This window comes from Pempheris klunzingeri, chromosome 3 (assembly GCF_042242105.1).
Source record: "Pempheris klunzingeri isolate RE-2024b chromosome 3, fPemKlu1.hap1, whole genome shotgun sequence".
Classification (NCBI taxonomy): Eukaryota; Metazoa; Chordata; class Actinopteri; order Acropomatiformes; family Pempheridae; genus Pempheris; species Pempheris klunzingeri.
Window position 1 is genome coordinate 29,891,994 of NC_092014.1, and position 21,328 is coordinate 29,913,321.

The 21,328-nt window shown below is 42.0% G+C and overlaps 1 protein-coding gene across 2 annotated transcripts in view; it reads left to right on the forward strand.

Moving 5' to 3' along the window:
* Positions 1-21,328, forward strand: part of LOC139199332 (glutamate receptor 2-like) — a 90,789-nt gene that overhangs the window by 38,204 nt on the left and 31,257 nt on the right. For both annotated transcript variants that reach the window (XM_070828384.1, XM_070828385.1), the window contains 9 exons: positions 5,842-5,895; positions 6,202-6,360; positions 7,001-7,168; positions 8,485-8,589; positions 8,718-8,825; positions 9,730-9,793; positions 10,183-10,325; positions 19,231-19,446; positions 20,248-20,402. In XM_070828384.1, coding sequence (XP_070684485.1) covers positions 5,842-5,895; positions 6,202-6,360; positions 7,001-7,168; positions 8,485-8,589; positions 8,718-8,825; positions 9,730-9,793; positions 10,183-10,325; positions 19,231-19,446; positions 20,248-20,402 — 1,172 coding nt within the window. The remainder of the gene's footprint in view (positions 1-5,841; positions 5,896-6,201; positions 6,361-7,000; positions 7,169-8,484; positions 8,590-8,717; positions 8,826-9,729; positions 9,794-10,182; positions 10,326-19,230; positions 19,447-20,247; positions 20,403-21,328) is intronic.

Genomic DNA, 21,328 nt, shown 5'->3' on the forward strand with positions numbered 1-21,328 from the left:
GCAAGTGTGAGGGGGAGAGAGTGGAGTAGGTGTTGTTGGGGGCAGAACAATCGAGGTGTTGATGGTAGTGTCTGTAGGGAGTGTAGGGGCCTGGGCATCAAATCTGTTGAAGAACAGATTAAGTTCATTGGTGATTGTTCTCGTCCCTCTCCAGACCTCTCTGTTGTTATTTTGCTGGAGTTTCCGCTCCAACTTCTTCTTATATTCCTCCTTAGCCTCTCTGATCTTGTGCTTCAGGTGTCTCTGTGTGTTTCTCATCTCTTCCTTGTTGCCAGCCCTGAAAGCCCTCTTCTTATCATTCAGGAGGGCCTTAATGTCCTTTGTTACCCACGGCTTGTTGTTTGGGTAACAGTGAACAGTCTCTACTGGAACAATGGAGTCTACACAGAAGTTGATATAGACCGTGATGCACTCTGTGAACCCGTCGATGTCTTCTCCATTTGGCTCACAGAGTGCCTGCCAGTCTGTGACCTCAAAACATCCCTGCAGTTCCACATACACCTCTTCCGACCATCTCCTCACTGTCTTTATGGTCACAGGCTGTCTTTTAACCAGAGGCAAGTAAGTGGGACTGAGGTGTATGAGATTGTGGTCAGACCTTCCCAGAGGTGGGAGGGGAGAGGAGCTGTATGCACCCTTCACATTAGCATACATTAAGTCCAGGATCCTGTCCTCTCTGGTGAAACAGTTCACGTACTGTGTGAAGTTGGGCAGTGCTTTTGACATGGTGACATGGTTGAAGTCACCCGAGATAGCAATGAATGCACTCGGGTGTAGAGTCTGTAACCGAGCTATGGCGGAGTGGATGACGTCACACGCCGAAGTCGGGTTGGCAGAAGGAGGAATGTAAACAGTCACCAAAACACCATGTGAAAACTCCCGTGGCAGATAATATGGACGAAGACCAACAGCAAACAGTTCAATGTCCAGGCTGCAGATGCGCTCCTTGATAGTAATATGAGCAGGACTGCACCACCTGTTGTTCACCAGAACGGCAAGCCCCCCTCCTTTCTGTTTACCGCTTTTGGTGCAAACCCTGTCGGCCCGAACAGTTTGGAAGCCGTCAATGGAAACATTGTTGTCGGGAATGTCCAGATGCAGCCATGTCTCCGTAAAGAACATTAGACTACACTCCCCATACTCCATCTGACTCCTGGCTAACGCTGTTAGCTCCTCCATCTTGTTTACCAGCGATCTCATGTTGCCCATAGTAATGATGGGGAGACAGGGTTTATATTTCTTTTCCTCCATACGCCTCCGTTGACTCCCTCTGGTTTCTCTCCTCCGCTGGTTCTTCTTTCTCTGCAACCTCGGTGTGTTTTCCTCCACAGTTCTTCTGGAATTTGTGAAGATCTTGTGGTCAGGATGCCAGCAGGTTTCAGAGCGATCAGCTGATCACTCGTGTAGACAAAACGGCTACCAATGGCCATACTTTTACTGCACCCGGCAGAGTTAAAGTAGTTCTTTCACAGCAAAAAGATGACAAGAGCTCTCTCCAACCAGCATGTATTTGAGAGAGAACGTCTTAAAAAATATTACCAACAAAAAGTAAAACAGATAATTTAAAAATATAGTTTTATAGTAAGAAAAAATAAGAAAACTAGCAGGAGCAATCGTAACAGGCAGCATATACTCAGCACATGCGCACTAGAACCTCCAGGACCTCCTTAAGTAGCCCAGTAGGAATGGGGTCTAGCAGACATGTTGATGGTCTGGATGAGGATATTATTGAAGCCAATTCAGAAAGATCAATTGGAGAAAAACAGTCCAAATACACATCCGGTCTAACAGCTGTTTCTATGGTTCTTAGGTTTGAAGTTGGATCAGAGCCTGTTGAGGGCAGGAGGTGATGAATTTTGTCTCTAATAGTTAGAATTTTATCATTAAAGAAGCTCATGAAGTCGTTGCTACTGAGCTCTAAAGGAACACAAGGATCAATAGAGTTCTGGCTCTTTGTCTTTGTCCACACTAAGGACTAAATCCGATAAAAACTCTGAAAACTCAGTTAAGAATTCAGAGTATGGGCCAGGAGGGCGGTACACTGTAACAACCAACACTGGTTTTAGTGTTTTCCAGGTTGGGTGTGAAAAACTAAGAGTAAGACTTTCAAAGGAGTTATAATTAAGTTTGAGTCTAGGTTGGACTATTAAACTAGAGTTAAAGATTGCTGCAACTCCACCTCCACGTCCAGAATCTCTGGGAATATGGGTATTAATATGACTGGGAGGAGTGGCCTCACTAAGGCTAACGTATTCCTCAGGACGTAGCCAGGTTTCAGTCAGACACAATAAATCAATATGATGGTCAGATATCAGATCATTTACTAAAACAGCTTTGGACGGCAGAGATCTGATGTTTAAAAGTCCACATTTCACTCTCCTGTCCTGTTTCATAGTGCCAATGGGATTAACTTTGTTGAGATTTTTATGGTGAACTCCTCTCCTGATAGACTTAAATGATCTGAATGGTCGAGGGACAGACACAGTCTCTATGGGATGTTGGGTGGGTGACTGTTCTAAAGGAGGAGCAGAGAAGTGTGTAAGACTGCATCTCTGCCTCCTGGTCTCGACTCTGGGTTGTCAGGTTTTAGGACTTATAAACTTTCTAGATAAGAGCGCAGCTCCGTCCAAAGTGGGATGGATGCTGTCCCTTCTAATGAGACCAGGTTTTCCCCAGAAAGACTGCCAACTGTCTATGAAGCCCACATTGTTAGCTGGGCACCACCTCGACAGCCAGCGGTTAAATGATGACATGCGGCTGTACATGTCATCACTGGTCAGGTTGGGCAGGGGAGCAGAGAAAACTATGGAGTCCGACATTGTTTTGGCAAAGTTACACACCGACTCCACATTTATTTTGGTGACCTCTGATTGGTGTAATTGGGTGTCTGGCCCCCGAGATGCACTTAACTATGTTCGCTGGTGCCACTAACTTCACATTCCTGACTATGGAGCTTCCAATGACCAGAGTCTGGTTCTCAGCGGGTGAGTCGCTGAGTGGGGAGAATCGGTTGGAGACCTGAAGGTGGTGGTGCACCGTGGGCTTCTCCTTTGGGCTATGTTTCCTCCGGACAGTCACCCAGCTGCCCTGGCTTCCCGGCTGTGCGGGAACCGCTGGGGGAGTAGGAGCTAAGCTAGGTCAGCCCACACCGGCTAATGGGGGCTGGCTAGCTACAGCTACAGACTTATGCTCCATGGTGCGGAACCGTGTCTCCAACTCACTAAGCCTCGCCTCCAGCACTGCAAACAAACTACATTTATTAAAGTACCAGTTTCATTAAAGGAGGCCGAGGAGTAGCTAAACATATGGCACACAGAGCAGGAGAGAGCAGGAGACTGAGAGAGAGAGAGAGAGAAGCCATCATAGAGGTTTTTTAGCTTTTTAAGCTAGCTGGTGATCTAGGTATATAATTGCAGGAAAAGCGAGACAATCACCAAGAGAAAGTGTGAGCTATAAGTGCTAGTTTTATATTTAGGTGTACAACTAGTGATTAGGTGTGACAGTGAAGCATGAAATAGGTCTAGTTTGGAAGAAAAATGTGAGGACGCTATCGTTCGCACAGTAACTCTGACAAACTGGAAATGACACTTAACGTAGCAGGAAGGGGTGGAGAAGGGGTGTAGGGCTCAGTCAGGTTTCTTCATTAACGAAATTAGTTTTTTTGGACCCCAAAGTATTTGAGGTCAAGGACTGGTATGAGTCCACTCTCTTCAGCTCAGGCTCAGAAGTGAATTTGTTTTGCTGATTATTGAGCTTCAGTGATTGTTGTTTGTTTAGTTTTTTTTGTCGTTAATCAATTCTCTATACTCCTCTATAAAAAATGGTACAAATGAAGAGAGCATGCTTCTCCATGGAAATTATTCACTGGAATCATACATATCAATGTTTTTCAAATTCCTCCAAAGTCTTAGTCACTACATACAGTATATTAAATTAGTGTGAACAGAGATGGAAATAAACTGCAACTGCAACAACATACTTTTACTGTGGTTCATTTCATTCAAGGCACATTGTATTTCCTTGCGATGGAATGTGCGTGAATACAATATAGGAATGACTAGTTCTGAATAGGTTCTCATTGCTTTCTGGTTTCATTTTGGATCTGGTTCCAGGCTGACAAAATACCTAACCTATGGGCCAAAATACGTTGGGCTGACAAAAAGGCTGACAAAATATCTTAGCTGACAAAATACCTTAGCTAGGGCCTTTGGATTGGTTCCTCTTCTTCAGCATATCTGCATTCTCTATACGGACTTGAATCTTTGGCCCCATTGTTATTTCAAGTGAGATAGAATTTATATACTGTACATATCTGTTAATGATTTCTGCTCTTAAGAAGTTTAATAACAATAACTGTTTAGCTAGGGTCATCTGACAACTATCCTTAAACTAATCCAAACACATGAATGAATCGTATGAACTATGAGTGAGACAAAGTTTAATGATAGATCTAATTCACGCCTCTCTTCACCAACACAGATCATTCATTGGTTGAATGAGATGAGATAAAGAGCAGCTTGGCACATCTTAAATTTTATTCTATGTCGACAAATGACTGGAGCTGTTTTTCTTTGTTGCTTTTATAACACAGAGAACAAACAGCTACCTTCAGTGTAACTTTAGCAGCCATTATCACAAAAAAGAGACCATGGATGTATTACCACCTCTGGAGGTACTTTGAGCAATTGGATTTCAATTCATTGTGAATACTTCTTGGATGCATTAAAATGGGCTATTATGAGATTGGATAACTGTCTGAACTTCCCAAGATGCATTAAGTGACGAAATGTAAATGAGGTGTCAAAGGGCTGTTTCATATTTAAACCAGGTGAACAGTCTGGGAATCATAACCCTATTTTATTGATAGTTGCCCCCAATTTACTATACAGCAGGACAAGAACCCTAAATATACAGCAAGCAAGGGCTGAACGTGGAAATGGTCGGTCATCAACTTCTCAGTCCAACTGAGCTTGGCATTCTCTTGCTGAGGAAAATGAATGAAAGTGAATGCAGGATAAGGCTGGGATAGGAAGATACCATGTAACTGGTGAGACAGTCGATGCAGTGAATTTTCAACCAAAGAATACTTTTTAGGTTCACTTTAATTTTGCCCTCTTCTGATTTTATTTTTTAGCTTTCAAGCTTGTAATAATAGTTGAGGGTTTGGTATGCTGATCAACCAAGGAAATCTTTACTTTCAGGCTCAGCTTCCTATTTCATGGCTGATACAATTGTTTAGTTGCCTCCTCACACCATTTCATGATACCCTTCAGTAGGGACAAAACACATTTGAACACTGACAGACTTGAAGGTGCTGACAAAGACATCAATTTCCAGTGTTCTGTATTATGTAATTAAGCTGTTGCTCACTCCACAGCAAGTTGATGGTTAATGTATTTGCCAAGATAATACCTAATGCCATTCAGTGTGTTATTTAGCAGGCGTGGTTATTCTAGTTTTTACTTTGATGTAACAACTACCACTACAGTCACTCTCCTCTCATTCTTCAGCATTGCAAAAAAGAAATGTGACACTAGCTGACCATAGTGTCACTGTCCAGAGAAAACCACCTATCTCCAAAATATCTGTTCCTTTATGAGTTGAGAAAAAAAATCCTACTCATTACGCTAAATAAACAATTTCAAAACTCATTGAATTATCTATCCAATTCTAAGCCCAAAATGGACTTTTAGCTAATGGAAAACAAAAAAACTAATTTGGAGATACATGGTTTCCACAGGACAAATACAGTAGACTTTTTCCATGACAGATTTTCATGACAGTTTTTATTCATTTGTTCATTTGTTATTTTTGTCAAAACTTGTACTCTTTTCCCTTCAGGTGATCACTATAGGCAGGCATGTGAAGGGATACCACTATATCATCGCTAACTTGGTGAGTCTGTGGTTCAACTTGACCAAATGCTGCATGGATAATAGGCCAAGCAATTACATCCAAACAAACTACAACAAGAGGGCATTTAATTGGGCAGGCAGCAGATGTGAGGTAGTTTACATGGGCACAGTTTTACAAACTGATAGTAGGCTGGCTAAAACCTCAAAAGCAACATGAGTGGGTGAGTGGGTCATGGTCCAAATATCAACTCTATGTGAATATAAGCTATGACGAACGTGCACAAAAGGGTGAATGTAACTACAAAGTCTTTAAACAATTTTGTTTTTGTTGTTGATCTTGTTCCAGGGTTTCGTTGATGGTGACCTCTCTAAAATCCAGTATGGAGGTGCCAATGTTTCTGGCTTTCAGATAGTAGATTTTGATGATCCTGTGGTGGCAAAGTTTGACCAACGATGGGAGGCTCTTGAAGAGAAGGAGTATCCTGGAGCTGATACAAGGATCAGAGTAAGATTTACACATTTAACATTACTTTATAGGCTAGTTTAAATTACATTAAATTGTTCAAGGAAAGAAAGAGACTGGAGCTGGAGCTGGAGCTAATCCAAGGAAGTGCTTTTGTGAAGCACTTTGTGACATGCACTGTAAAATTCTACATGTTTTACACATGATAGAAACTACTTTTTGGGCTGTATGTTCATGGCACAACAACAAGGGCAAGCAGCGCCCTGACTGTTTTGCCTGTGTGCGTTGTATCTTGGTGTCACAAATAGGAGGTTCATTCAGATTAAGCAGAGCTAAGCAAGTTGTTGGTATTGTAGCGACCCAGTTCAAAAATACGTAGTTAAGCCTGGATGGTCTAATATCTTTTATTCAGCTGTCTTGTAGTTCATAGACCAACATAAAAGCTCAACAGAGACAAACAAAAAGCAAATTAACCTTAATTAACCATACAATACACAAAATGAATTTAAATTCGTTAGACACAAATAATGCAATACCCCTTGTTGCTACTCTCGACTGGAGCTAAATTCCAGTTATAGCTAACTCTCTCCATTCTTTATTGCTCATTTTGTGATACTTGTTACTCTCCCTGTGGTCCATTGTGGTCATAATTCTGATTTTTGCCAATGTTTGTGTCTTTCAGTATACCTCAGCCCTCACATTTGATGCTGTCCAAGTGATGACTGAAGCATTCCGCTTTCTTTACAAGCAGAGAATAGATATGAGCCGTCGTGGCAACAGTGGTGACTGCCTGGCCAATCCAGCTGTGCCCTGGGCACAGGGGGTGGAGATTGAACGTGCCCTCAAACAGGTAACCATAATAAGACCTTTCTTACTAAGAGGAGAAATAGACTGATCCAGTTCTGTTAAGCACTGATGATAGTTATTAGTTAGCTTTCGTGAGGGAGACTAGGTATTGAAGCTGAAAAAAAGAGCATTGAAATGTATAACTCAGTCCTGCCATGCTGTACATGGCAGGACTGAGCTATACATTTCTAGTGTATATGAGCAAGATTGGCCCAAAAACATGCCACCCATCAATTAAAACATTTTTACAAAGGGTAGTACCTATCAGGAAATTGGCCATAACACATTGACCATTTATCTAAATTCATTGTAGATATCTTCAATCTATGTTTGGGACCCCAAGAAAATGAATTCCATCGGTTACTTTAGCCCTGTTGTATGTATGTTTAAAAAATAGGTTGAAACTATTTGCAAACTAGTGTTTACAATGGCAAAAACTCGAAAATTCAAAATTCGTTTTCAATCCGGCTTCCTTTGCTTGGCACTAGTAGATTAAATCTACTCTCAAACCTTTGAAACAAATCACAATCTAACCGTTCATATGCACACAGGTGCATGTGTCAAAACAAATTCCTCTACACCTCTGCTTTGGTGCTGCAGCAAGGCAATGCTATCCATGCTGGAGGACAGGCTGTGGTCCATCTCTCCAGCAGTGCAGTTTGATGTCCAACACAATGACATTTTTAAATTTCTTTAACTCAGCTTGAACAGCCTTAATGTCAGACCCAGAAGTTGCTTTCCAGTTGTTTTCCATTATGGTCCTGAACTCCTTTTCTGTTCCTCTAATAAGGTGAACAGTAAGTGTTTCCATTATGTGAGAATGTTCACACTCTATTAATTATCATTTTATTTAATTTAGCTATTATTTTACACCAGAGTATTGAGAGAAAACAATGCTGAATTGATTATATGCAACAGTTCCGTGTATTCTGGAGAGGCCATATGACATCAGAAACTATTGGGCCTTAAATTTACCAATGTTACCACACAATTACACAGTGACATGGGTCGATTTTATGCAAATTTATAGTAGTCTGGCATGCTCATATAAATTTGGTGTGAATTTGGTGAATTTTCTTGTGACATTTAGTAGATTTTATTTAAAGATTATAGTAATATTATTACTAATGCTAAATCATTGGGTCCTTTTTATAAGTAAAATATGGTTGTTGTACATTTTTGTTTCTCTAAAACCACTGAGATGCGTGGGGGTTTCTTTGGGCCTTTTTCATAACATAATAATTATTAAACATTTCATGTAATAAGGAAACCTTCTATGCTTTTGTGTGTAAATTTAAAAAAACTTGAATGTGTGTGTAGGTCCGTGTAGATGGTTTAACAGGAAACATTCAGTTTGACCAGTATGGGAAGAGAATCAACTACTCAGTGACCGTTATGGAGCTGAAGAACAATGGACCTGTAAAGGTAACTGAAGAATCAATTTGCCATCATGAGTATCTTGATAACACGTAGCTATGTGGAAGTTATATGACGCAACTGTGTGTGTGTGTGTGTGTGTGTGTGTGTGTGTGTGTGTGTGTGTGTGTTCTCAGATTGGCTATTGGAATGAGGTGGATAAGATGGTGGTAACAAAGTCAGACCTTTATCCTAACGACACCATGGGAATGGAAAACAAAACAGTGATCGTTACAACTATACTGGTAATGAATGCAATGACTCTGTCATCATGACACCCAATGTGAATGTGTATGCCAAGAGAAAAAAATACCTAGTAGTGGTAGTAGTAGTAGAACAGCTTCTGTGGAATTGAACATGAGTATAAACAAAGCTCAGACATTAGAAACTGTTGAGGATTCACCTACTCACTCAGACATGGAAGGAGGCTTCCTGTTACCTGCAATAATGAAATATAACAAAAGCAAATGCTGTAATGGGAATGGACAGAAACACAGGATTAATAATTTAAAGGCTGGTCTCTACCATTAACGCTTTATGACCTACCATAGAACAAGTCCGCCAGAGCATATCTTTAAATTTTTACATGCTGTAGTGCCATTTTTTGGAGCATTTTAATTTGCTATACATCAATAAAACCCTTATATCCCAAATTTTAATAATATGTATAGACTTATGTCCAGACTAACTAAATAAATTGCTAAAAAGGGCAATAAGCCATAAAAAAATTTGAATTGATAAAAAATGTTACACATATTTTTCTAAATACAGAAATGTCATAGCTGTATCCCTCAAAATTGTAAATGTAACGTGTATTCCATTGTAAGACGTGCTGTGAACACCCGGTCTGGATTATGTTTTTGTTGTGCGTGCTTTATACTGGATTTCTGCAAGCACATTAGTGGAAGGAAACAGCTCTCTGGGACAAGTTGAATACTTGATATGAAAGTGTAACTCCTCAGGTTTTATATGCAAAAAGAATTATTGCTCTGTCTTATTTTGGAATAAGTCGGGAATAAAGGGTTAAAACCAAAATGACAAAAATCAGTTAACATTAGAATCATGTTGGCAACATGGAAAAAATACCATAATTCACAGTAAAGTTAGGAATAACTGCCATAAAACAATAAGATTAATCGCTGTGTGTAGGAAGCCCCCTATGTGATGCTGAAGAAGAATGCTGAGCTGTTTCAAGACAATGACCGTTATGAAGGTATGCTTATGCTTTAATGATGCTCAATATATTTTTTTAATTTCATTTACTTTTGTTCATTTGTTATTTGTTTGATGCTCTACAGTCACGTGTCCCAGACCTATATACAGGGTTATGCATAAATAACACAACAGCAACATCAAATGTAGCACCATCATACAGCTTCCAAAAACTGTGTGTATATTCATTCATTTTAATTTCATCTTTAATTTCTAATTTCTTGCATGGAAATTTGATGCCATCATCATACCCAGAAATTTTTGTTTGGTATAAATGCTGAATATTTGTATGTGCAATATTCAAAGTATTCCACCCATAGTCTGAACTCTTGTCTAATACTGCTGATATGTGTCTTTGTGACTTTTGTGTTTTTTTTTTACGGATGCTAGGCTACTGTGTTGACCTGGCTGCAGAGATTGCAAAGCACTGTGGTATACGTTACCAGCTAAGGATTGTGGGAGATGGCAAATACGGAGCAAGAGATGCAGAAACCAAGATTTGGAATGGTATGGTTGGAGAGCTGGTGTATGGGGTAAGATTTAAAACACACACACACACACACACACACACACGATGCAATAATGTGAATTTTAAATAAAAATTGTATTTTGCTATTGCAAAACGTTGTTAAAGGTGCTCTGATCAATCAAGCACAGGTCACTATTGTAAAATTTTGTTCTAAACAGTTGATTGTTGATAAAGGCAAGAGAAAAGAGCGTAATAGATGACACAAAATCGCCCTAGTATGATTGACAGGCCACGCACAATTAAGTGCTGAGACCAGAAACAAAGACAAGCAGCTGTTGTATGAAGAGGTCAGTGGAGGCATGGTGAGCTCACCATGTTTTTAGCCTTGGAGGCTACTGCAACAAGGCTAGCATCTGTTGTGTGTACAGAGTGTCTCAAGTCCAATCCAGTAAAAAGTGAGAATTTTACAGGTTTAAACTCCAAAACAAACAAGCAGACAAACCTGAGAGATGGAGGTACAACGGGGGTTTTATTAGGTATAGTCCTGTGTTGTGACCAGACAGAGCTTTAAGTGCTGTATACACACAATGACCTAAGCCCAAAGGTGTATTACGAAGCAAGATTAGTGGATAACGAGGTATGCTGAGCCAAGAGCCAGGGCTTTCAATGTCACAAAGGTGGCTCTCTTTTAACCTGGCTAGATCAACATTACTTAAGCTGCAAACATAACCCGGTCCGGAGGAGGTTATGTTCAGAGTTTCAGCTTCAATCAGCTGTAAAAAGCACCACCCTCTTCTTGCTGATGATATTACAGATATTACACATTTAGTTTTATTCTAATTTTTATTTTATAAAATCTTTATTTTATTCCACAGGAAAGTTTTATTTGTCAATTTCTAAACTGCTGCCAATAACCAAGCATAGGCTGCTATGCTTTAAGCTTCTTCTGAGACAAGAGAGTGGACAATGTTGCACATGTTGCTTGCCAGTAAATAAATGTTGTCAATTCATGATACTTTCTCGTTTATTAATTTCAATCCATAACATACAATGTTGTTAAGAATAGTTAAATAAATCAATAGTGCTACACGATAAATAGAAGGCTTCAACTACACCCCATGATCAGTGATGGATAGCAACTGATACTACTTTCAGTGACCAACCCCAAAAATCCTGATTGGAGCACCCTTAAAAGTAGTAGTGAAGGATGTTGGTTTTGGTGAACATTAGGTGTTCTGAGTTCCTCCACTGGCTGAAGTCATGTTCAAGAAATTCCACACGTGCTGTGCCCTTACACACCATTAATCAAATTTGATAATTCAGTCTATTGGCAACTTTTGTCACAGTCTGTTCTGCTGCTCTCCTGCCCTGTGAGATTTCCCTCTCACCTCCGTCTCTCTCACCACCTTGCCACACCCCCTCATCTACCATGATCAGTTCCACCTGTTGCTCCCAGTGTCTCATCTTTGCTCATCACCCAGCCAGTATTTAAGCAGCTCCGGTCCACTCACTCATTGCCAGATTGTCTTTGCGTTATGCCTAACTCTCCACACTCTAAAAACTAATGTTTTGGCTCAACAAAAAAAATTAACGCAACTGTTTGCGTCGATCTTTTTGAGTTGTGGTAACTTCTAATGAAATGAAGTTAAACCAATAAACTACATTGAGTTAGGGGAAATAGATTTTCCTCTACATTCAAAAGGATTTTTAATTACCATCTACTTAATAATTGGTTGCACAAACGCATTTTTAAGTTGATTACTCATAAAATTAATGTGTTGTAACTGTTTTTTCTACAATATGTAAAATAATTTTTAAGTACTATATTCTTAATTCTCATAGTTATGAACACAAGTTTTTAAGTTGCCCCAATTACATTTTTTATGTTTTTGTTATAGCTTTATGAAATTAATTCACTCATCACCAAAACTGTATAAATAAACAAATTGGCCATATTGCTTTGAAATTAACTACCATACTGTAACCATTATGCCATCACAACAAAGTTATAGGGCTTTATGCAGTTAAAACCACAGTGCCAAACATGTAAAAACTTCAGAACTTCTAAGTTCCATACAAGTCTCACCACCAAACCTCTAAAGGTCTTGCATTATTTTTACAAAATATAGAAAAGACCTTTTACAAACAATTTTACAACAACAAATGGACACCTCAGAAGATACTGTTCTTGAGACCCATTACATTTGTGCTGGCTCTCAGTCCATCAAGTTCAAGAAACAGCTTCTGAAAGACTTAAAAAAGTATATTTGAGTTCCTTGCAATAGCTCAGATTCAGAGCATAAATGATGCCCACCAGCAAAGCACAGCATCTTGGAATATACTTTCCCTCAAGGATTTTGGTACCCTCAACTTCGATGGCTGCAGTCTTGTAGTCAGATCCTGGGGTGGACTGGTCACCGATGATGGCAGTTTTCATCATCTTCCTATCAAGGCCTGCCTCAAACTCTTCTGTGTCCTTACAATGAAAATGAAACAATAAGTTAGCGTGTTAGAAGTTGATGAATTGGATGATTGCTGCTGAGTTCTTAGACTATTGCTTTTACTGAATTGAGTTAATAAGTGAAGCCATTATTTATTTTATTCATCCCTGCTGAACGGACCATTACAATAATATTTGTAACATCAGCCTTGCAGAGAATTGCTAAGAAGCTCCTTTCTCTTTCTGTAGAAATTGCACTGGCAGTGCAACACTGGCAAATGAAAGAGAGACTTTCTGAAGATCTGACACTTTCCTGAGTGTCTTAAGAGTGATTTCTTGATAGATGTGATCTAAGGCTACCCAATTTTTTGAAGGAACAAAAACAATCATTGTAAAGACATGGCAGAGATTGCCCACTATGACCATGGTGTAACCTGTAATGTTTTAATAACCCTGTTTTTGTAGATGTTTTAAATTTACAAATTTTGCATTCCCAGCCCATTTTTTGCTAATCTGTCTAGAGTCACATTATATCTTTGCATCAATCTTTGATTCAAAATCTTAGCCACAAGTAGATAAATGTAGGTCTGGATGATATCAACAGAAACAAGTTAACAAAATTTTACATATTTTGACATCTTACGAAAAACTGTAATGCAGCCTTTAATAACTAGTCAAAATACTAACTTTAGTAAACAACTTTTATTACCAAAATTCAAAGAATACCTAACATCTAGTTCTACAGGTTTTAGTCACACTCCTATTGTTAGTGCTATAGTCACTGCTAGTACGTTGGTTGCTGTTTGTGTTGTCTCTCTCTCTCTCTGTCCAACCTCCACCCAACGCGGACCCCTATAGAAGCCGCCCACATTGAGCCTGGGTCTGTCCGAAGTTTCTTCCCGTTAAAGGGGAGTTCTTCCTGCCACTGTTGTTCAATATAATATCTGATGCTTGTTCATGTGGGAATTCTTGAATCCTTAATTTTGAATTCCTGAATCGTTGGGTCTCTCTCTAATTAAAGAGTTTGGTTTAGACCTGCTCTTTATGTAAAGCGTCTTGAGATAATGCTGTTGTGAATTGGCGCTATATAAATAAAGATTGATTGATTGATTGATTGAATGATATCAAATAAATAATGTGATCAAGTAAAGTGGAGAGCATAACTGTAAAAGAACAACCAGGACCTGAGGCTACATTGTTTTAGTGGAGTTGAATTGTACATGAAATGACACTCACCTCGAAATTTCCTTTGCGTGGTATTCCTTCAGCCAACGCCCACTTTTAATCGTCCAAACTTGTCCAGGCATGTTAGTGGGTAGGCAAAAGGAATTTAAATTTTGAACTCATGATGAAAAAAATTAAGTCATCAAACCAATTTTATTAAGTTAGTACAACTTGAGTTTTGTTTTAAATCAATTAACGCAGAAATTTGAGTTGAAATTATACAAAATATTAAGTTGACATAATTACCAACATTAAGTCAACACAACTCATGAAATTATGTTTCCAACTTAAAAGGCTTATCTAAGTTAAAAAAATCAAATTTTTAAATTGCGGGTATGCATTAAATTAAGTAGTGGTGGTAACAGCTACCCTGAATTATTTTTTAGAGTACAGCACAAATTTTTGGACTGATCTCCCGGTTTCCACTCGGCTTGCCCCTGAGTATCCCTCCTCGTCTCTGCCCTGGTAATCGCTACAGCCTTCTGTCCGTGACCACGAGTTTTGCCTGTGTGTTTCTTGATTCTCATCTGCCTGCGGCTGTGTGGTGTGTCGCCGCTCAGACTTCCTTGAGTGAGATTAAAGGACATTACCACTTTTCCTTTGTGGTTGTGCTGTGTTTGGGTCCTACCACACACCCTGACAGTACAATCTGGCCAGTCATGGACCCAGCACACAATCCCTCTCCCCTGTGCCGCCTTGAGAGATTAGAGGGTGTCCTCCAGCAGCATGAGGCATTGATGTCCACAGTTGCCTCAGGCAAAGCAGGCGGCCGAGGCCAACGGGCAACCCCAGAGCATTACGACGGAAACCCAGAGACCTATGGCTGTTTTCTAACTAACTGTTCCCTGCTCTTCTCCCTTCAGCCTCGTACCTTCGCATCAGAGCAGGCAAAGGTAGCCTTTACAATTAACCACCTGACGGGCAGGGCTCGACTGTGGGGCACAGCTGAGTGGGAAAGACCGGCCTGTGCTTCCTTCCAGTCATTCACCGGGGAGTTACGCATTACACAATGAGCATGCGGCAAGGGGATCCGACAATGGCTGACTATTCCATTGACTTTTGCACCAGAGCCAGTCTGAGCAACTGGAACACTGCAGCTCTGGTTGATGCCTTCCTCCACGGCCTGGCCAACTACATCAAGGATGAGTTGGTCTCCCATGATGTTCCAACAACGCTGGATGGGGTCATCGAGCTATCATCCGGATTGACCTTCGCATCCAGTCCTGCAGACGAAAGAGGCATCAGGGGGCCTCCCACCTTCGGTCGCCAGTTCCAGAAGGGGCCCCACCAGTCTATCCTCCTCGCCTGATCAGCAGATGGGGGAGTCTGAGCCGATGCAGTTGGGCTGCACCTCCCTCACCCCTGAGGAGCGGGAACATCGACGCCGCTCCAATTTGTGCATGTACTGTGGCCAGGCGGGCCACTTTGTGTCTAAGTGTCCAGTAAAAGCCAAAGCCCTGGCGACCTTATTAGACTCTGGTGCCGACGCCTGCATCATCAATGAGAGGTTAGTTCAGCAGTTGGGACTCGGGAGAGTTCCTCTGCCTCATCCGGTTCCCGCACGGATCCTAGATGGTCACATACTGGGCACCGTCACGCATCAGACCGCCCCGGTTCCCATGCTCCTGTCTGGCAATCACCACAAGACCATCCAGTTCCATATTTTGGACTCTCCTCGCCTGCCACTCATCCTGGGTTATCCATGGCTCCATCGGCATAACCCCCACATTAACTGGGAGACTGATTCCGTCCGTGAGTGGGGAAACTCCTGTCACCTCACCTGTCTTAAGCAAGCCTCCTCACCACTCCATTCTCCCACCACCTGCTCTTCCCCCTTATATCTCCGGCTACCTCTCTGCTCCTGCACCGTCCCTACGATTGTGCAGTCGACCTCCTGCCCGGCACCTTTCCTCCCAAGGGCCACTCTCTTGCTGCAGGCATCATACGCCCCTCCTCATCTCCTGCTGGGGCAGGGGTTTTTTTGTGGATAAAAAAAGACAAGTATTTGAGACCCTGCATTGACTATAGGAGTCTGAATGACATCACAGTCAAGAACCGCTACCCCTTGCCCCTAATCTCGTCCGCTTTCAAACTGCTTCAGGGGGCCACCATCTTCACCAAGCTTGACCTTCGCAACGCCTACCACCTGGTCCGCATCAGAGAGGGTGATGAGTAGGGCATTACGAATACCTCGTAACACCCTTTGGCCTTACCAATACCCCTGCCGTCTTCCAGGCATTGGTCAATGACGTGCTCAGGGATATGCTCAACCGTTTCGTCTTCGTCTACCATGACGACATCCTCATCTTCTCCAAGACCCAGGAGGAGCATGTCCACCACGTCCAGTCTGTGCTCCAGCGTCTCCTTGAGAACTTCCTGTTTGTCAAAGCTACCGCCACCCTGACCTGGGATATTGAGGAGAGAGTGAGGGCCGCCACCGAGGGTCAACCTGGTCCCAGCACCTGTCCGACCAATTGCCTGTATGTCCAGGAAGCCCTGAGGTCGGAGGTTCTGCATTGGGCCCACACCTCCAAACTCACCTGCCATCCGGGTTCCCGGCGAACGAAAGACGTCCTCCTCCAGCTTCTGGTGGCCCACCTTGGGGGATGACATCCGTGACTTTGTCAAGGCCTGCCCCGTCTGCAACCAGGATAAAGCTTCCCATCAGGCCCCAGCAGGACTTCTTCAACCTCTGCAGCCTGATGGGAGCCACTGCCAGTCTCTCTCCTCCGGGTTCCACCCCCAGTCCAACGGGCAGACAGAGAGGATGAACCAGGAGATGGAGACAGCCCTGCGTTGCATGGTGTCTCAGAATCCATCTTCCTGGTCTTTGCAGCTCCTGTGGGTGCAGTATGCCCACAACTCCCTCACCAGCTCCACCACAGGCCTTTTCCCCTTCCAATGTGCTTATGGCTATCAGCCTCCGCTCTTTCCAGCCTTGGAGAGAGAGGTCTCCTGCCCTTAAGCTCAAGCCTTTGTCCGCCGTTGCCGTCAAACTCCGAGCTCCGTCGGTTGCTATGCTGCTGCAGCCAACTGGCAACATTCTCCAGCCCCAGTCTACCAGGTTGGGCAGAAGGTATGGCTGTCCGCCCGGGACCTGCCTCTTCAGGTGGAATCTAAAAAACTGGCACCCAGGTTCGTCGGCCCATTCCCCATCCAGAGGATCATCAGCCTGACGGTGGTGAGACTGAGGACTCTGTGCTCCATGCGCATTCATCCCACCTTCCATGTGTCCAAGGTGAAGCCAGTCCACGAAAGCCCTTTGTCACCGGCTGTTCCGTCTCCTGCTCCTCCTCGCCTCATCGATAGGGGTCCAGCCTTCTCTGTCAGACGCCTGGTCCATTCCCGTCGTCATGGGAGGGGACTCCAGTACCTGGTCGACTGGGAGGGCTACGGTCCTGAAGAGAGGTCCTGGGTTCCTGCTAGCCACATCCTTGAGCCGGACCTCATCGCCGACTTTCACCGTCACCATCCAGACCAGCCCTCCAACACCACGGCACCATCTGGAGGTCCCCGTCCTACTGGCCTCTTCCCCGACTGTTCCCCTTGTGGAGGAGTCGTCTGACAATGAGGGCTCCACCCACTCTGACCCTTCTGTCCTCCCAGCTGAGGAAATGGACTGGTCCGTCTGAGCCGTTTTCAAAATGGCTGTGTCTGTGACTTTATATGTTGGGATGTGTTGATCATGTGACCTCCTTCAGCAGGGTGAAGGTCCCACCCACTGAAAACCTGAATCCATGTCAGTACGGTATGAGCAAAGCACACACATTGTGCTGTTGTTGGCTGCAAAAACAGTCTTTGTGTCCTCCCACCATCTGTAGAAAGGAAGACCTAGTGGATTTACCTAATTTTGGAAGGATATGTGACAAAAGTGTTAGTATTTGTAGTAGTGTGTATTACGTTATCTTACTAGGGACTGCTTTCTTAACAAGGGCTGTTAATGGCACAAGCTCAGCGATGGATTGATGCGGCTGTCTTTGACTGGACTTCAAACTTGGAAACTATAGATTTTGCAGTGCTCTATTGTTTATTTGGAAGGTTAGTCTGTGGAACTTGGTATTAGTATGTTGCTTGGCTAATATGCCCCCTTTGAGACTTTGAGCAGAGCAGACCAATGAAAGTCTGACCAATCAAAGCAGACTGGGATTTTGCGGGAGGGGGAGTTTAAAGAGACAGGAGCTAAAATGGAGCATTGTTAAAGACGGTGAAATGAGCAGTATGCAGTATGCACATTATGGGAAAAATCATGTGTTTTTTAACTTTATAACTGTTCTGCCCTTCAACAAGGGTATAGGAACGGGAAAAGTATGAGGGCTCAACATGCAGCTCTTACCTTCACTCGCCTGTATAAAGTGACATTTTAACAATGCAAATAAAACAGTTTTGCATACATTTTACAAGCATGAACACACTATGACCACAGTTATCAAGTGTATAATTTTTTACTTTTTCCAAATTATGTTTTTATCTATGTTACAACATGAAATCAGAATAACGATATGTATCTCTGTCTGTCTGAAATGTTGAAGTGTTGAGGTAAACAGTCTCTACGGATGGACCACAAGGTTTCTAGAAGCTAGCTTAAACATCGTCTGAGTTAGCCAGAAACTTTCAACACTATGTTGACAGAGTGTATATCTTACTCTCATTGAAATATGACATATATATATGTGGTTCAACTATATGACATATAGTTGAACCACTTAAACCATTTAAACCAACTCTGCTGGAGCCAGACAGGAGAAAAAGCCCGTTGAGAAAAGGCCTCAGTGCTGTTCATTGCTGTTCAGATGTTACTGATGCTTTAACAACATCTGCACTAACCTCTGTAGGAGCTACCATTGTTGTTTTGGACAGAAACAGTTGCTTTTCGCTATTGCCATAACTAAACCCTGTAACTAACAGTGATTGGCTATGTGTGGTTTAGCCACAAACACATAACGTGAAGTCTGCCAAGATTTCATTTCACATGATGGCAGTCTCAGAAATCCCGGATGGTCATCTCCCAGCGATAGGACAGGAAAGTAAAAATGTGAGCATGTGAGCCAGCTTTTATGTCTTTGAAGCTCAGGTGAATCAGATGAGTCGACAACCCTACTATCTGCACTGTCTTCCAAGCTTGATAAGGGCAGTCTCTGAGACAGTGGGAGGGGAATCACACCAGATTTGCCAAAAGTATACTCTTGTATGTTTCTTTCTTCTGACTCAAGTCCATGACAAGGTCACAATGTCAAACACTCTTACTCTGTGTTTCTTGTCCTCTCTCTCTCTCTCTCTCTCTCTCTCTCTCTCTCTTTGTCATCAGAAAGCAGACATAGCAGTTGCTCCCCTGACAATCACTCTGGTTCGGGAAGAGGTGATAGATTTCTCCAAACCCTTCATGTCTTTGGGAATCTCCATCATGATCAAAAAGCCACAGAAATCCAAACCAGGAGTCTTCTCCTTTCTGGACCCACTGGCTTATGAAATTTGGATGTGCATTGTCTTTGCCTATATAGGAGTTAGTGTCGTACTCTTTCTGGTAAGTCAGTCTGCTTACTTGAATAAGATGTGTTTTGTTCCCGCCAGAACTCTCTGGTACAGTCACCATGGCTATCAGAGTGTACCTATAATGTGTGTGTTATGGCAATGCATGAATATTCTGCTTGAAATGTGCTGCTGAGTGTAGCTGTAGCCTAAAAACAGGATCCAGATCTCATCCCATCCCGTCGCACCCATTATTTTTTAATCTACTATGACATCTTTCAGTGTAACTACAAGGTTAAACCAAATACGGAACACTTGAGTTTCTACCTCAGTTACCAGAACTTAGAAAGAAAAAGTGGACTTGATTTTTTTTCTCAAACTATCATTCAAGATCAAAAATAAACTTTCACGATCAACAATTATTTAACACATGTAATAGATTTTGTAATTTCACAGGGAAGGACCTACACATTTATATTTTTAAGTTGGGTTTAAGATGGTGTAACGGTTTTACAGTAAAGATATGTTCCTTTGAAATAAGGTTCAAAATAATGTGTCATCCACATCAGAAAACTTTTTATAACAGTTAACTTTGAAGGCTGGGCCTAGAACTGGTCATCCCCAAGCAGGAATGTCAATTTCACCTAGCTAATTGCTTCAGAAATATGTGTAACTGCCAGACTGTCTATTGTGATTAGACAACTTGTGACTCAACCTTTCATGCTGCATATACATTTAACTTTTGCTTTTGTCGCTACAAAATCTTTCTTTCTGTCAAAGTAGGGGAGTTTGTTCCTCATGTAGGTACATTGCCACAGGGCAAATCAAAGCAATAAATGGTAATATTGTCTTCTAGGTATCCAGATTCAGCCCCTATGAATGGACCCTAGAGGAGCCAGAGGATGGAGCTTTGCCGCTGACAACCGAATCCAACAATGAGTTTGGAATCTTTAACTCCCTTTGGTTCTCTTTGGGTGCCTTTATGCGGCAGGGTTGTGACATCTCACCAAGGTTAGTGTGGCAGTTAAATCATGACTGCATTCCATATTTTGTAAGAATTAATACATTTCTCATCTTTTCTAAACCTAACCCTAACCCTGACATGATTTTGCATTGCGGGTGCTGCTGACATTTTCAGAGGTGCTGTTATAAAGTTATGGAAATGAGTTGTAATGGACTGAATTATGTACTATACTATAGGTTTTTCTAATTATTCTTGCACACTGATTAATATTCATGTGCTGATAGAACAACTGGCCAAATTTGTAACTATAATCATCTGTTAATCAGTCTCTCTCAGACAGACAAAGTGGCAAACCACTACCGCCATAATGGTGCAATACCAAAAGAGGAGGTGTTCCATGTTTCATGTTCTCCAGAGACAGCCAAAGTGACACCAAAACGTTTTTGCGAAGGGAGTAAGAATACGTAATTAAAATTCACATTGATATTTGTAAAAACAAAAATGACTAAACATTGAGTGTAACACTTTACTCAATCAATCAATCAATCAAACAACCTTTATTTATATAGCGCCAATTCATAACAGTGTTATCTCAAGATGCTTTACATGAAGAGCAGGTAGGACCAAACTCTTTAATTAGAGAGAGACCCAACGATTCAGGAATTCAACATTAAGGATTCAAGAATCCCCACATGAGCAAGCATCAGATATTATATTAGGCAACAGTGGCAGGAAGAACTCCCCTTTAACAGGAAGAAACCTTGAACAGAACCAGGCTCAGGGATGGGTGGCTTTCTGTCGGGGTCCATGTTGGGTGGAGGTTGAACAGAGAGAGAGAGAGATACTAACAGCAACTATAGTGCTGACGATAGGAATGTGACTAATAGATTAGCAATATGGTAGCATTGAAAAACATGACAAGCCGCAGCAGTGATTCATGAAGCCAGAGAACCACAGCCATGAGAACCAGGAC